The sequence below is a fragment of the Ctenopharyngodon idella genome, chromosome 11 (genome assembly GCF_019924925.1).
Source record: "Ctenopharyngodon idella isolate HZGC_01 chromosome 11, HZGC01, whole genome shotgun sequence".
NCBI lineage: Eukaryota > Metazoa > Chordata > Actinopteri > Cypriniformes > Xenocyprididae > Ctenopharyngodon > Ctenopharyngodon idella.
Window position 1 is genome coordinate 5,359,755 of NC_067230.1, and position 17,698 is coordinate 5,377,452.

General features: G+C 37.5%; 2 protein-coding genes across 5 annotated transcripts in view; one reads left to right on the plus strand and one right to left on the minus strand.

The window, feature by feature from the left end:
• The window catches only part of si:ch211-51h4.2 (uncharacterized), a 137,880-nt gene that overhangs the window by 104,045 nt on the left and 16,137 nt on the right, over positions 1-17,698 (plus strand). For 2 of the 3 annotated variants that reach the window (XM_051912168.1, XM_051912170.1), the window contains exons 14-18: positions 7,668-7,782; positions 11,156-11,279; positions 11,477-11,546; positions 13,639-13,742; positions 13,817-16,946. In XM_051912168.1, coding sequence (XP_051768128.1) covers positions 7,668-7,782; positions 11,156-11,279; positions 11,477-11,546; positions 13,639-13,742; positions 13,817-13,976 — 573 coding nt within the window. In that variant the 3' untranslated portion in view covers positions 13,977-16,946. Of the gene's footprint in view, positions 1-7,667; positions 7,783-11,155; positions 11,280-11,476; positions 11,547-13,638; positions 13,743-13,816; positions 16,947-17,698 lie in introns of those variants that run through there. The other variant, XM_051912169.1, reaches the window with a different exon arrangement.
• tbl1xr1a (TBL1X/Y related 1a) overlaps positions 17,109-17,698 on the minus strand; it is a 63,353-nt gene continuing 62,763 nt past the window's right edge. For both annotated transcript variants that reach the window (XM_051912172.1, XM_051912171.1), the window contains 2 exons: positions 17,571-17,672; positions 17,109-17,476 (listed from right to left, as the gene is read on the minus strand). In XM_051912172.1, coding sequence (XP_051768132.1) covers positions 17,450-17,476; positions 17,571-17,672 — 129 coding nt within the window. In that variant the 3' untranslated portion in view covers positions 17,109-17,449. The remainder of the gene's footprint in view (positions 17,477-17,570; positions 17,673-17,698) is intronic.

A 17,698-nucleotide genomic window follows, 5' to 3' on the forward strand; every position in this document is an offset into this window, starting at 1 on the left:
GTCTTGGTGGAATAGATCTGCTACTTCTTTTATTGCTGCCGCTGCTGTAGGTTATTACTGCAGAGCAAGTACGGGACTTGCCACTGCCAATACATACACGACATGCTGCTGTGAGCAAGTAAGACATGCTGCTGCTGTACAATATAGCGTACATGAATTACCCATAGCAAATCTATACAGGTGGCACTGCTAAGGCAGATGTTACCCATGTGTTTGAAAGTTGAGCACGTGAGCTCATGGCTACTGAAACAGCAGGAACCAATCAGCTGTGTCCTATAGATAATGTTGTGGTTACAAGCAGGTTGAGTTAAAGAACCTATTAGCCTGCACCATCTAGAGTTTCATGAAAGAACTTTGTCAATTCCGTCTCGACTTTATTCCTGCATTCAATGTACAACTGTGGGATTGCAACTCAGCTAAAATATGTGTGAGAAGGATCTTCTATCCAGCATTCTGATGAGGTTTTTAAACCCCTTTTTGGTCACTGCATTAAAAGGCACTATGGGCCCTATCATACACCCAGTGCAATGTGGCGCCAGGTGCGACGCAAGTGTTTTTTGCCAGTTTCAGCCCGATGCAGTTATCATTTTCACGTCCTGCGCCACATTGTTTAAATAGCAAATGCATTTGCGCACATTTGTGCGCCCATGGACGTGCTGGTCTGAAAATGAGGTGTGTTCAGGCGCATTGTTGGCGCGTTGCTATTTTGAGGCAACTGAAATAGACTGCGCCATTGACTTTAGGCCAGGTTTCAGTTGGTCAATGATGCAGTCTATTTCAATATTTCTATTCAATATTTTTGTTATTTAAAGAGCGCTTTAGTAATATGCACCTATATGCGGGTGCACAACGCGCGTACACTCTGCTTATTACACACACAAGGACGCGCAGCAGCACACAAACATGCCAAATATTACAAATAAAAGGATTACAATGTAAAAGATTATTATTGTGTGCATAAAGATAAAAATGCTTTGGTGGAATCCGGCTTTTCCCGTAGATGGTCTGCTCGCGCTCTTTAACCTCGCGCATGAGCAGATCCGTTTCCTCACTAGAGAAGCGTTCAGTTTTTCCGCTTGCAAATTCCGCCATGTAAATAGCGAATCCACCATGGCGTGAGCGCAACTGGCTTTTAAAGGGAATGGGAGACGAGACTCTGATTGGTTTATTGCACGTTACGCCCAGAACACACCCATTAATCACTAAGAGAATATGGACAACCCTTTTAGACCATGCGGTGGACACAGCGACCATATTTCCCATAGTTAAACTAGCAAAAGTGGATTTGGACACGCCCAAAAGCACATTTGCACCGTGCGCTTTAGACCATGTGCTTATATCGTTAAAATAGGGCCCTCGGTCTTTAGCGAGGTAGTGGGTTATGGCGTTAGTTATCTCCTGGTGACTTTGTGAGGTCTTTTCATACAGCCACAAACAACTCTGAAATTGTACTTTGCTACTAAATGTAGTGTCATTAACAGTACTTCCAGTCAACTTTTTAGCAACGCACTCCTCTTTTTCAAGTGCTGGTGGAGGTTTGTTGTATTCCCACGTGTTGTAGCAAAAATTCTACGACAGCTCTTGCAAATTACCTCTTTTTTGGTTTGGTATCTATCACTTTGAAGCCAAAATAACCCCATACTACTACGGAAGTGTTGTTTTCTTTGGTATTAATTCGCCTAATGATTGCTCTGACTCTGCAGACACCATAATCCCATTTCACTGCGCTTTCATGTTTGTTTTTTTATGGTGGCTGTTTAAGTAGTTGCCTATGGCAGTCTTGATAGAGAGAATTGAGGTGCGCTCAATCTATCTGTCTGTCGTTTTATTGTTCTATCATTCTATCGCACATCTCTCAGCTGAACGTTCACATCTACAGTGTAAATTTGTCCAATCAGTGTCCACCGCTGTGTTTGAATAAAGAATCAATGCTGAGGATCTTTTGTCTTAGAGATGATTAGCATAATGATGAGCTGGCTCTGACCTCACAACTGCCATCAATCACAACTCCTCTGTCTGTTCAAAGCTTTGAGCTGACCGTGAGTTTGGCTCTGAACTAGAACCTTTAAGATGTCATTTGAATGCGTTTAAACAGAAGCGATAAGAATGGATGGCATATAAATGATGACTGTTCATTGGAAATTTCAAACAGAGTGATTAATGATAAAGGTTTTGGTCAACAGGACATGCTTCTTTTAATCTAAAGGTCATCTCATGCTTGTTAAGGAAATTGTGTTGATTTCTACAGCTGCTGGTGAAATTTTTCTCCACCGAAGCCCAATAGGATGGCATTTCCTTTGAGTCATGGAGAGATCAGAAACACTACAGTTCTCTGTAATCCTACAATTTGTGCTGGAGCAGTGAAAATGTGTTGTGTTATTGCTGATACATTTTAAACTTTATCTTCACTGTTATGTACATTTGTCACAGAGCTTTTGCTGTATTCTTCTGCAATCCTATGAGGCTCTTGAAATTTTACAGACCCCTAAATAAGAAATGCTCCTTGCATTCAGAAAAAGGTCATGTTATGCAAAAGGTCATTATTTACTTGTGTTGTTCCAAACCTGTGTGATTTACTTTCTTCCATGGAGCACAACAGAGAATTTATTACTATTTTACTAGTCATTTTTGCTTTTTAAATGAAAGGGAAATTAAGCATTCAAGCTTCAGAAGTACAGAAAAGCACAGTAATGGTAGTCCATAAAACTTGAGCACTATATTCCCAGTCTTCTGAAAATGTTTCAGCAGTTTTGTGTGATGAACAGACAATTTTATAGAAAATAAATTTAAGTTCACTAAAAATCTTGACATCCCCCCCTCTCATAAATCTGCCTGTTCATATTCGTGGTCCTGAGAGTAGCAACATCCGATTTGTGAATGAAATTGTTCTTTTGAGTCAATGAGTCCAGTCCACAAAACCTGCTTGAATTATTTATTTATTAAACAGACCGATTCAGTTCTTGGGTTCAACTAACTCATGAATAACATTGAAATTAATAACATACAAGTCTGTTCCTCACACATTCAGTATGACTATTATATGACTTTTGAAGACTGAATATATGACATATATTGACCACTTTTATGATGCTTTTACCTTTTTTTTTTTTTTTTTTTTTTTAAGACTTTTGTACCTTTTTGAGGATTAACGTGAGGGTGAGTACTAGTGCTGGGCGGTAAACCGGTATCAATTTCGTGACCAATATGTAGGCCTATTTTTAAAAAAAAACACCATACCGGTGCGTACTAGCTGAAACAGCTTCTGTATCTATTCAGTGGCCATGAAGAGCGCTACGTAGAGTGGATTGAGAGCGAACCTATATTAAATGCATACCCTTCTTACACGAATGGGAATATCTTTATAACACAACAATAAATAACTCAGAAAACAAACTCTTTAAAACTTCAAATACCATGTAGAGCCACATGATTTCCGCTATGCAGAAAACACGGATGAAATCAGAGAATCCAGTCACAAATAGAACTTACTGTGTAAAGCAGAGCGTCACGGAATTTGGCAATTTTTGGATGAATAAATCAAAAAGAGGGCTTTACAATGAATCAGATACTGATACGGACTAGTGTCTGTGAATATAAAAGCTCAAAAAGACTGCTATTGAAATCTGAAGTCTGTATGTTCTGCCGTGTCTGTGTGAATGAGCGCCGCAGTTTCGTCTACTACACATGGGCTACTGAAGTACGTGTGACGCTCGCGATGATTTCAGCGTCTGCTATCTCACTATATATGAACGCATGAACTTCATCTGCAGAGCTGCTCTTAGAGTCACTTCATGAACATTTCATTTAATTTGATAAAACTATCGCCATTTGTCATATCGTAGAGGTCCTGTCCCAAATGGCACCCTAAACACTTGCGGTCTTCCTACGAGTCTGCACTTTTGTGACGTAACACTGCTTTTACTATCAGGAAGAAGTCTGACAGTAAAATAAGCCATAATAAAGGTCCAGTGAAAAATCCAAAATTCCAAAAGTCCAAAATTTCTTTAAATGCGTCTATAAACTGCCAGGAAAATTAGCTAGTTTGAGGGAATTGGCAAGTTCATTTCAAAGGTTTATAGTAGCATGTTTAATAAAGGATTTGAGCTCCAGGCATGAGATTATTTATGAAAGGACACACAAATTAAAAATATGTGAAATACATACAGTATACATACAGCTTGAACTGTGTTCTGTGAAGCCTGACAGTTTAGTCACAACTAAAGACATGCATGTGGTTTGTAAACTTCAGCAAAGTTTACAGAGAATTTCAGAAAAGTTATGATCATGATCTGAGGAGCACAGTGGCAGCGGTCTTATAGCGTATCTGCATGTTTCTATTTATACGTAGACAACCACTTTTCATGGGTTGCCCGAGACAGAGTGTGTATCAAGCTGACAATTTCATATGCACCGCATCGAGGATATAAATAAAGTCTCTCCTCCTAGGGGCGAGACGATGAGAAACTTTAGAATTCTAATTTGCATGGAAACATCCCAAATTTATGATGCAGTGATGTTATATTCCTTTAACGCGGTTAAAAAAAAAAATCCCTAAACTAGATAAGCACTGCATCTCAATGTTTTTTTTATTTCTTATGTAGATCATGTTTTATTTATATTCATTTTTTTTTTAGCACACTAGATTACAACACTCATTAGATCGTCCGTCATTGGTTCCATTACCAGGTGCTTCTCTTAATGAAAAAAGCTGGTAACAGCAGCCATGTTTTTGTATTTAGATTTCTCAAGTGAATAGTTTGTCAAAAAATGAAAATGCAGTCATTTACACACCCTCATGCGGTTTCAAAACCTGTATGACATGCATATACACTGCTGTTCAAAAGTTTGGGGTTCAATAAGAATTTTTTTTCTCTTATGCTCCTCAAAGCTGCATTAATTTGAGCAAAATTTAAATTACCATTTAAAATAACTGTTGTCTTTTTTTTAATATAAAATGTAACTAATTCAGTGATGAAGCTGAATTTTCAGCAGCCATTACTCCAGTCTTCGGCGTCACATGATCCTTCAGAAATCATTCTAATATGCTGATTTGGTCCTCAAGAAACATTTCTTATTAATGTTGAAAACCGTTGTGCTGCATAATATTTTTGTGGAAACTGTGATACTTTTTTTCAGGATTCTTTGATGAATAGCAAGTTCAGAAGATTAGCACTGATTTAAAATAGAAATCATTTGTAAAAATATAAATGTCAATTTTGATCAATTTAATGAACCGTTGCTGTATAAAAGTATAAATTTCTTTTAAACAAATCTTATTGACCCCAAACTTGTGATCAGTATTGTATATTTAGCAGAATGTCCATACAGTAGAAGCAGAGAGTGACCAGGGTCTGTCAAGCTCTAAAAAGCATCATAAAAGTGGTCCGCAGTTTATGCTCTATATTCCAAGTCTTCTTTAACTTGAACAGACTGATATTTTGTTATTTGCTCTCAATCTCATTGTGTATATTAAAACTGGCTACTAGATTTCTCTTTTTGTGTTCCAATAATGACTGAAAACCATACAGGTTTAAAACAACATGAGTTATTTTGGCTGTAATATTGTTTTATACAAATGTCAATCAGTGTCTGCTGTTTTTCAGATTTTTCCCCCAGTCTTGATTAGTGTATGGCCGTGAATGTGCTGTAATCCCTGTGTGTGTGAGAATTCGGTGGCAGCAGAACAAAGGCAAAGTATTAAACAATAATGTGCAGTCTTTTGCCTGAGGGGCCAGTAGTGAGACTGTGCCATGAGCGAGAATTTGTGGTCTAATTTAGGGGCAGTGAGGCGTTGAGTCTCCTCTCTGTGGACTTTTGGCTCCCTATACCACTCCATTTGCTCTTTTTTTTTTTTTTTTTTTTTTTTTTTTTTGGGCTGACCAGCCCCTTGAAACTTTTCCAGAGCAGTTGACCTAGGGCAGCAGAGCTCTTTTAAAGGAATGGACTTGGCCATTGGCATCTCTATTGGCATAGTGCAGATGTTTGGTGTTAAAGTGGCAATTGTTGTATATATGGTGAATGTACATGAATATTCTGACCTGGGATGGCCAGAGATTATACTTAAAAGAAATGATTCAGTACTTGCTTTATGGTTGATGACCATCAACCATAGTAGTAAAAAAACACAAATGGAATTGGAAATGCACCATTAATTACATTGGAAATGCACCGTGATAATGTCATGTTTTTTGTACCGTAGTATTCTTTGAAGTAAAGTGGTCTATAATATGGTATATGAATTCCATGCATCCATCCATCCAAACAACCAACCAACCCATTTACCCACCCACCCAAATATTCATATACCTATATGGTATCACCAAGTACAACATGTTCCTGGATCAACATCTTTGTTGATCCTGGAACAACATTCCAATCAACCAATCACATTTGAGGGACATATTTACAGTTTGTCAAGTTTAGGCTTACAACCAGGTGTTAGGTCACATCAGTGGGGTAGGGATAGGTTAGGACAAAATTTTCAGACAGGAATGTTGTTCCAGGATCAACAAAATATGTATATTGAATAAAGTCAGCATATCTATATATGTTGAATAAAAGGCTAAAAAAAAAAAAAAAAAATGATGAAGCTACAACTTTTTTTAGTTTTATTGCTCAGCCATACTACTGACAAATCTGTCTTAGTCAATCTTATTATAAAGATTTATCAAAGTAATATGAGCCAGAAGAACCAGATTTGGCATATGAGAGCAGCAATACCAAAATATTTCCTAGCACGCCGAGGCGATGGAGAGAAGCACATGAAAAGAGCCCAGGGATGGTGTGCAGGGCTTGAGATTCCAGAGACGGGCTGAAAGATTGAAATGTCAGATATGAGTCAGAACCGCCAACCACAAAGAGATCAGGGCACTCGCACACGAATGAGAACAGAAGACAGAAATACTATACTCGGAGAGACCCAAATTTCCCAGCCCACACACAGCCCATTTTGAGTTAAATCTTGTTTTATTGATGAGCAAAAAAGGACTTTTCAAATCAAAATGTTTTCCACAAGTTGCGTTTTTCAATGTGCAGTGCCTTTGCCCCCAAGCTCAAAGCCCTTTTGAGCACAAAGTTCTGGCTAAAAACAGTTTTTTTTGTTGTTGTTGTTGTTGTTGTTGTTCTGTTAGGCCAAAAAATATGGCATAATGATCTGTTTAAGGCAGTGCTGACCTTTAAAACTTCACCTCTACAGTAAATGTGACCTCAAGCACACAAGCAGTTCCTCTGAACTGATTCTTCTGGAAAGGTGAGAAGAAGACGGGGGTCTTTAAATGTCAATAGGTTTGCTCTTGATCAGATATATGACTCGCCTTGGCTTGGCTGTTTTTGTAGGATTGTGGCTCACATTTGCATTTTTATGATTTCTGATTATTTTAATCGCACATAAAGGATTATATTCTCTTTATATTCTTTCTATTTTCTTTTAAACACACCTGCAGACCTAATGGTGCAGATGAACTGCTACACACACAGTGCAGTCACTTAAACTCAATTTACCAGTTCAGCTGTGCTCAAAAAGACAAATGGTGTCATCTAGTGGTGACCTGGTAGTATAACAGCTTCAACTTAGACTAATTCTTCACTGTATGCATTATTCCACAGCTGAGATCTGCTGAGGAGTTGTTGGTAATTGAAATCTGACGTGGTGGTTTGCTGTTCCACAGGTCATAACACAGAGGTACAGCCGGTTCTCATGGGTGGCAGAGCTGATCCAGATCTTCATCACCATCAGTGTAACTGTGAGCTTCCTCGTGATGGGCACAGCCATGAAGCACACGAGTGAGTTTCTCATTTTATTTATGCTTTAAATGCTTCATCATGCATGTAACAAAAAAAAAGAAAAAGAAAAGGAAAACCCAGGGTGCACTCTGCTGGTCATCTTATGTATGTATTTATTAGGACACTTCGTCATTTAACTGTGCGTAGGCAAAAAGTACTCAGATACAATGGACACTTTATTATCCCATGAGGCCACAGGGGAGGATTTGTGAATGGCATTCATACTACACACATTCATGTGTGTGTGTGTGTGTGTTTTTGTTTTTGAAAGTCTCTTATGCTCAAAATATTAATAAATATTAATACTATTCAGTGGTGTGAAAAAGTGTTGGCCCCCATCCTGATTTTTTATAGTGATAAAACATACTTTTTTAGTGGCCGTGAAGTAAGTAATTATTCAAAATAAGTACCTACTCAAGAGAGTATGTGATTTATACTTCCTTACTTGCAGACAAAAAAAAAAAAGTGTGTGTGTGTGTATATATATATATATATATATATATATACATATGTATATGTATATGTATATATGTATATGTGTGTGTGTATGTATGTATTGAAGTAATTTTCAAGTAATAGCAAAGACAAACAGACATTTTGATGAAAGATTACAAAGATGATTATGCGTTCATTTTTTTTTTTTTTTTTTTTTTTAAAGGAACACATATTAACCAGAATATTACAAAAGCAAATAAGGGTCACATTTATATTGTCTACATTTAATGTTTATTTATCAATGACTTATTTATATATACATTTTTTTTATTTTATATGCAATAAATATATTGAAATGTCTGCTCCTAAATAGGTTAAAAAAAAAGTAGGGAAAATAAATACAAAAATAATCTGTGAAACAATTGATCAGTTGCCATGGAGTAGCATTATTATAGCTTATTGAATCCTAGTTATCAGTGTGTCCTACACATGACCACTGCCTCCACTGGAGGTTATGTGTGTCCAGTCCTGTCTCGCACTGCTCTTGGCTCTGTTACACTGTCTGCTGCATCTATCAGCCAGTTTCTGGGCCCAGTCCAGCAGAGCTCTCAGCCGAGGGTGTCAGTGTGAATTATGTCCAACCCATGGCTCACCACGGTATAAATTCAAATAGCCTCTGTAACACATTACAGTGAGTTGCATGTGACACATTCCATCTGTTAGTGTTGAGCGAGTGTGATCTCACATCTGGTTATTAGTTGCTAGTGTGAAACAGTATTGTGTTAGGAAGAGATTGTATGAAGTTAACTATGAGCAGGTTAATTGAAAATAATAATTATTCTTAACTTGAATAATGAGATTAAGGTCAAAGAGAGAAATGTAGCCATGGACTAAATATTACCTGGAATGTCATCAGATATAAAACATCTCACAATCAGAATTAATTATGCAACTGTATTCTTGCGAAGGTGAACTTCAGATGACATATATTAGAAAATATTAATACATAAATATTAATAAAAATAATAGATTATTTATATATATATATATATATATATATATATATATATATATATACATATATATATATATGTGTGTGTGTGTGTTTGTTTTTGAAAGTCTCTTATGCTTAAAATATTAATAAATATTAATACTATACAGTGGTGTGAAAAAGTGTTGGCCCCCTTCCAGATTTTTTCTTTTTTTGCATGTTTGTCACACTTTAATATTTCAGATCATCAAACAAATTTAAATATTAATCAAAGATAACACAAGTAAACACAACATGCAGTTTTTAAATGAAGGTTTTTATTATGAAAGGAAAACAAAATCCAAACCCACATGCCCCCCCTTCCCCGTTAAAACATAACTTAACTGTGGTTCATCACACCTGAGTTTGGTTTCTCTAGCCACACCCAAGCCTGACTACTGCCACCTGTTCACAATCAAGAAATCACTTAAATAGGACCTGCCTGACAAAGTGAAGTAGACCGAAAGATCCTCAAAAGTTCATCATGTTGAGATCCAAAGAAATTCAGGAACAAATGAGAAAGAAAGTAATTGAGGAAATTACTGTCAGGAAAAGGTTATAAAGCCATTTCTAAAGCTTTGGGACTCCAGGGAACCACAGTGAGAGCCATTATCCACAAATGGCGAAAACAGGGAACAGTGGTGAACCTTGCCAGAAGTGGTTGTCCGACCAAAATTACCCCAAGAGCGCAGCGACGACTCATCCAAGAGGTCACATAAGACCCCACAACAACATCCAAAGAACTGCAGGCCTCACTTGCCTCAGTTAAGGTCAGTGTTCATGACTCCACCATAAGAAAGAGACTGGGCAAAAATGGCCTGCATGGCAGAGTTCCAAGACGAAAACCGCTGCTGAGCAAAAAGAACATAAAGGCTCGTCTCAGTTTTGCCAGAAAACATCTTGATGATCCCCAAGACTTTTGGGAAAATACTCTGTGGACTGACGAGACAAAAGTTGAACTTTTTGGAAGTTGTGTGTCCCATTACGTCTGGCGTAAAAGTAACACAGCATTTCAGAAAAAGAACATCATACCAACAGTAAAATATGGTGGTGGTAGTGTGATGGTCTGGGGCTGTTTTGCTGCTTCAGGACCTGGAAGACTTGCTGTGATAAATGGAACCGTGAATTCTGCTGTCTACCAAAAAATCCTGAAGGACAATGTCCGGCCATCTGTTCGTGACCTCAAGCTGAAGCGAACTTGGGTTCTGCAGCAGGACAATGATCCAAAACACACCAGCAAGTCCACCTCTGAATGGCTGAAGAAAAACAAAATGAAGACTTTGGAGTGGCCTAGTCAAAGTCCTGACCTCAATCATATTGAGATGCTGTGACATGACCTTAAAAAGGCGGTTCATGCTCGAAAACCCTCCAGCGTGGCCTGAATTACAACAATTCTGCAAAAATGAGTGGGCCAAAATTCCTCCACAGCACTGTAACAGACTCATTGCAAGTTAACGCAAACGCTTGATTGCAGTTGTTGCTCCTAAGGGTGGCCCAACCAGTTATTAGGTTTAGGGGGCAAGCACTTTTTCACACAGGGCCATGTGGGTTTGGATTTTGTTTTCCCTTCATAATAAAAACCTTCATTTAAAAACTGCATGTTGTGTTTACTTGTGTTATCTTTGATTAATATTTAAATTTGTTTGATGATCTGAAACATTAAAGTGTGACAAACATGCAAAAAAATAAAAAAAATCAGGAAGGGGGCCAACACTTTTTCACACCACTGTGTGTATATATTTTATATATATATATATATATACATACACACAGACTACAGACTGTGGCCAAATGTTATTCTGTAAAGGGAAACCTAGCTAATAAAGTATTTCATGATTGTCTCCTTACATGTAGCCATCAGATTCCTGCAGTGCTAATTTCGTGACCCAGTGTCGTCTTCCGTTTCAGTTGATGGTCTCGTCAGCACACACTGGGCGGAGAATGTGGAATGGATGGCGAGAATCAGCGCGAGGCTATTGCCCCATAGCTCACAGTGGAGGACATTAGCCCAGAGCTTACAGCACTGCAGACGGTAAACTCTGGATTCAGCCCTGGCAGATCATTTCACAGACCATTTCTTTAAGCTTTTACAGCCCGTCACCGCTCACACAGCCAGCATATCCCTTTACTCTGCTAATAAAAAAGGCTTTCGGTGCATTAAAAACACTGGCTTTGATAAATCGCAATAACTCCCAGACTCAACAACCTTTCTGCTTTTCCCTCTTCCAGGTTCTTCAGCAGTTTCATGTCCTTTCTGGCTTTCGGCCTCATTTATGTCATTTCAGCTTGTGATCCGAAGGTCGGTACTCATTTGAAACTGATGCTTGGAGTTTATACTAATATTATGTGAAGATGATCATTGTGTATCAGGTTCAAATATTTAATTTTTGTCTTCGAACTGCAGTACATCTCGTTAAAGGAAGGATGTGCACTGAATAAATGTAACAAATTTATCAAGCAGCCACTTGCATAAACTGCTTTTTTTTTCTTTTTCTTTTTTTTTCTCAAGTCTGGTTATAACTTTTTAAGTCAGTTACATTAAAAAGGTAGATTGATCTAATTTGAATCGGAAAAGTAGAACTGATTCGCCCTAACTAATTACTAGTTGGTCAGACTAGTTCTGACCAACACAGTCTTAACTTGGTGGCTATATTTATCCAACTAGCCCCAGTTATCAGTATTATTTTAGTATTATTTATATACTATTATAGTATTTTTTTTTTTTTTCTTTCATATTTTGAATCGGCTTTTATTTTTATATTTTCAGGTTTCATTTTAATATTTAGTCATTTTGATGTGTGCTTTTATTATTTGTATTGGTTAACTAGAATCATAAAAATTTTACTTGAAGGGGGGGTATAATGCTATTTCATGCATTCTGACTTATTTACACTGTTAAAGAGTTGGATTATCATGCTAAACATGGCCAAAGTTTCAAAACACGAGTTGGACGTATGACGGAGTATTTCTGTGCCAAAAATACTCTTCCAAATCCTCACGAACTTCGGGGGGGGTTTTTTTTCGAGTATGGGCCTGAGTGACGTGAACAGGGGCGGAATTCCTTGTACGGGCACTTCTCCCAGAAGAGCGTGCGCGCACACGTCGACCAGAGCGAGCAAGAGCACGGCCATCAACGTGCGTTCGGCTTTATGGAAGTCGTCGGCAGCGCTGCACAGGTCACAGGACTTCACAAAATCAACAATGTCACCAAAGAAGTGTGTTTTTGGTTGTGAGGGAAAGATAACCTTGCTTCCCAAAGAACCTAGTGTTCAGTGGAGCTGAGAGTTTTGTGCTCACGCATTACATTGATGCGCTCTCGATATTTGTCATTGAAATAACCATAGAAACTGATAGTTGCAATCGTGTTTTTATTGGTTAAAATGAATGGAGAATATCTCCAATTTTTCCGTGGCTGTTCGAGCCCTCAGGATCGGCGCTTATGGTTTCATAAACAAGGCCCAGTTCTATGCTGGATTTACAGATCGTTTGAAACTGAAAGATGGAGCGGTCACAGCGATAATGATCCCGGTCATGAGTCGGAACCGCAGGTGGTGAGTAAAACTGCTTCAAATGTCTTTGTTGGCAATAGGCGCCTAAGTGCATTCAATGTAAACAATACGAACGTAGTGAATTCATAAATTTATTATTCATCATTCACTATACGCTATATTCATTATAGTGATTCAAAAGTTATCCATGGATAACGCGATGGTGTATTGCGTGTGTTTAAATATATTTGTTTAGCTGACCATCGATAGCTTGCAGACAATCACTACGCAAAAGCTGCGCGTGCTCGTGACAGCTTGTCACTCTATCTTCGCTCACAATGACACGCCTCGGCACTCGGCTGTTTTCGGAAAGACTCGGTACAGCGTATGTATCTTTTATAAATATGATAAAAATAAACTACTTTTAGCTAAAACTAAATGACTTTTCGGTGATATGAAGGATGCTATACTACTCTATAGGTACTTAAGATTAACATGAGAAACTGTGTGTGATACCCCCCCTTTAACCATTTTCGTTACCCTTATTTCAGCTAGTTGCTAGTTTCATCTACTTGAAGTACTAGAAGAACTTAATAAATGAAATTAATAAAGTTAATAAAAACTATATAGACATTTAAACAAAAACTAATAGAAATGCTAAAAATACAAAATATCTAAAACTTTAAAACTAAAGTGAAAACAGAAAATATAAAAATAAAATCTAATTCAAAATATTAATAAAACTTTAATAGCATATCAGTGATGTAACACTGATTTTCATTACCAAAAACTAACAGTTTTAGTTTAACAATAACAACACTGACTTCAGTTACAGTCCTTGGCCTGTACAAGGTTGAAGACCCCTGATAAAGTAACTTTTCCATCCCATTTTCTGTTGCACAGGGATTTGTTGTGATGCTTGACAAAGTGGTCTCCTTCTCCTTAAACACAGAGGTGGGTTTGTTCATCTTCCTCATGCTGAGGACCTCCAGATCTGAGCGCTTCAAGTGAGTACATTTGAGAATTTGTGCATCTGTATGTGCATCCATTCTCCTGTTTCACCGCTCTTTCTTGTTTACAGGCATCTGACGGTGCCTCTGGCGGCGAACGAGAGACTCTTCAGGCTCCACTGGCTGCTGCCCATCTACTTCCTCTTCGCTGTGGCTTATGACATCTTCCAGAGCATCCTAGAGATCACTGAGAACATGTCGCTCGTCCTCCACACCAATTCTTCTCTTTGATGAGAGAGCTGAGAGAGACTGGATATCAGGTGGGGCAAAATGCTGCTGAGATGCCTCAGGAATGAACAGTTATTACCTCACACTGTGCCAGTGAGCCAAACCCAATACACACAACACAGCTAATGTTTTCACTGCTATAGATGGTCGTGCATCAATAGAACATACTGCTCACAGAACGAGCCTCAGGCAGTGACGTCTCGCGTGAAAGATTTAGAGTTGTTCTTCAGGCAAAATGGCCCCTCATTCACGCATGCTAAGAATGTATTTCATATCCCCCCACTTCATTTTAATCCAGTAAATTGCATGTACTCCCAGTGAGTTATGGAAGCATATTTTAATTTCGTCAACAATGCACTGTGATTAAATCTGCAGTCGCACCATCAAACCATAGCAACATTCCCCAAAAAAGCTGCTACTTTTAACAAAGAGATCTTTAAGGAAATCATGGGCTATTATTGTTGTCCAGTATATAATTTGTGATTTTAATGAGCAGGCTGGAGTGCTTTGACAAGGAATAAACCACAAGACTGCAGAATAAAATATAGTGATTTGATTCGAGAGGTGTGAGTAGGGTTAGGAGTCGAAAATCGATTACAATTCTGGACTTAAGGTCAGGAATCAGATGCTTGTTATGAAATTAAAATTTCGATTCCTCTTATCGATTCATTTGTGTGCCTTTTAATATGACTTTAAACCATTCAAATGCAAGAAGACTAGCATGCTATTTTCTGTGCTGCACACATCCAAAACGTGCGCACAGAAAGCCACCTTTCATACTGAATAGTGCGTGATATTGAACGGAGTTCTCTTCTGCATCTTTTTGCACTTGAATACACACAAAATATGTCAAAATATTCTTGTAAACACAGTGGGTTATGTCTTAAGTGAACGTAAACAGTTGACAAAAACACATGACAATATATCCGTGCAGCTCTTAAAGTGACGGCAGCGGTGTATTTGTCCGTTCAAGTGCAAGATCTATAATAATGTTAATCAAACAACATAAAACACAGAAAATTCCTCTGCTGTTCTTGACTGAGTAACGTTCGTAACTAATGTAAAATAACACTGCACTTTATAAATAAAATATACATTTGATTATAGTTTCTATACCTGAAAGTCTTTCGCAATAAGATTCATAATAAATGTGGATATCGAAGTTGTTTTTTTAACCTTATTGGAATCAAAATTAGGAATTGATAAGCTGAATCAAATGATACCCAACCCTACATACCCTGTTTACATATGTATATGTCACGCCGCTTAAATTTATTTATTCAGTTTTTAAAATTGCATTTATTGGTATAATGTAATAAATTGAAAGAAGATACTTTCTTGGCATTACTTGCATCTAATATTAAAGCATGACTACTATTAAACTATGGCTTATTATGGGAATAGTTGAACCAAAAACAGGAATTCTGTTGACAAAAACAAAGAAAATATGTTTTTGTATTACACAGCATATTATTTAAAAAATAGAAAGAATTGTGTAAACGATATCTATACACTAATACTATTGCTGATATTATCTAATTAATATAATAGGATTATTACAATTTTGTGTGTGTGTGTGTATATATTTATATATATATATATATAATATTTATTAAATAGACAAATCAGGAGAATGAAAACAGCTGTAATATCAAAATATACTTTATTTTGGACTTCAGATCTGATTCAAATGACAACAGATCAATGCAATGCAAGGGGGAAATTTTGCAACCAAAAACGTTTGACTGGGAAAACAAAGGTCAGGTGTGGGGACATCTGAGAACATGTGGGACTCAGAGAGAGCAAAATTGAGGTCTAAGCTGTACACCCTCAAACCGACCTCCAGTAGTTTGTTGGGGTTTCTTTTTTTTTTTCCTCTTTTTTGCTTATTTCTTTACTCTTTTTTTTTTTTTTTATAGCTACAAAGAAATATGAATTACAAAAGTTTTAAAAGAGTACAAAAAGTCCAGGAGACAGACGCAGTAAGAATAATGATTAGAAATGACACTGGGGAACTGAATGTTGCTTTGGGCAGGCAGATGCTGGGGCGATTAAAGAGAAGAGCAAACACCCTTCTGTTGTCGTAGACTGTAATAAATAGTTCAGATCAGTGTTTTTATCAGTTTTACACAGACCTCAAAATACCACACCCTTGTTTAAAATTCAAGGTTAAACATGTAATGTTTTAAAATATCTTTCTGATGGGAGGATAGAAAGAGATTCAGAGCCTCTATCATGGGACAGAGACACTCTTTGGGTCTGTGACTACTTTTTTCCCCCCTCAATGGATGAGGCATTGAAAAGTTTAACTGTCTAAACACTGAGAAAAAACCAAAAACACATTAGTATAGACTGTCCTCATGCATGCAATTACTGTAAATGAACATCAGCATCTCAAATGGTAGTGCAGAAAATCCCAGAATATCATTTTACTTTCAAAAGCATTTAAATAATGTCATTCAGATGTTTGTTCAATGTTCTGAGCATCAGACTTGCTTTAAGTTTTGGGTTCTCCAATAAAAACATGCTCAATGTAATGTATTTGATGTGAATTTGTTTTTAAATGCCTGAAGTTGCAAGACATCATGAACAAGTAAACAGTTCATTTATTAAAATGATGTATGAAATAAGATGTTTAATTCAAAATACTGCAAACCTAAAGCAAGTCTTTTGTTTTTAAATCTACATGCATGTCAAACGGTCCTTGGCTGCTGAAACATCTTGACCTGAGGAACAGAATTCTTTGTTAATTTTAAGGGGAACTGAATATAGTATGGGTGAACGGATGTATTTCCTGTAGATGTGTGCGTGCCTGTTTTTTGTTTTGTGGTTAATGTACCTCTCATGTGGGGGGATACGGTACAAGGTGGAATAACAATTACACCATAGCATAAAAACTAAAAGCGAAGAACAAGAAAAAGATTGAAAAGTTTTCTTTTTCCCATGTCCCCACACTTTTGAAATCACAAAACATCCAGTACCAAAAGACTAAATAACTGTACTTGTGTCAAACGGAGGAAAACATGAGTCCTGGAATCATGCAGCTGTGATGTCAAATCAAATGTGCAAAAGAAAGAGAGGGGGAAGGAAAATAAAATGTTTGATATGTCAGCACACGGAAACTACCAACAAAGATTAAAATCCTTTCGTTTGTTTATTTTGATGAGATTCGTTTTGAAGAACAAATAGTAAAATATCTTCCAAATTTGGTACATACACCAGTCCTCTTGTCTTTCTTCTTCCTCTGCTATATTGTTTTTTTTTTTTGTTTTTTTTTTTTCCACCTTACAAAAGTCATTTGAGTGTCTCTGGTTGGAATCACGTCCTCTGCGCTCGGCCTGTGGCGTCAGGGTGCTTGTGTTTGTCTGTAGTGGCTGGCCATGGTTCACTAGGGACTGTAGCAGTTTGAGGGTCAGGGACAGTCATTTTGGCTATGTACACATTCATAGTCGGTCCATGGCTTCCAGCAAGCAACGCTATTTCCGCAGATCTAATACACAAACCTACAATGAAAACAAAACAAAAAAAATTTTTATAAGAATAGGCATTAACACATGCATAACCTTTGCTTGCGGCACAGAGGAAGCTTGTACTTACAGAGCCGTCCGACGCACTTGCTCCTACTTTGTCTCCTGCTGCATTCCAGCAAACTTCAAAAATGCCCCCTGTCCCTCTGTAGCTATGGACTAAAGCACCAGTCTGTGAAAATGACACGGACAAAAGAG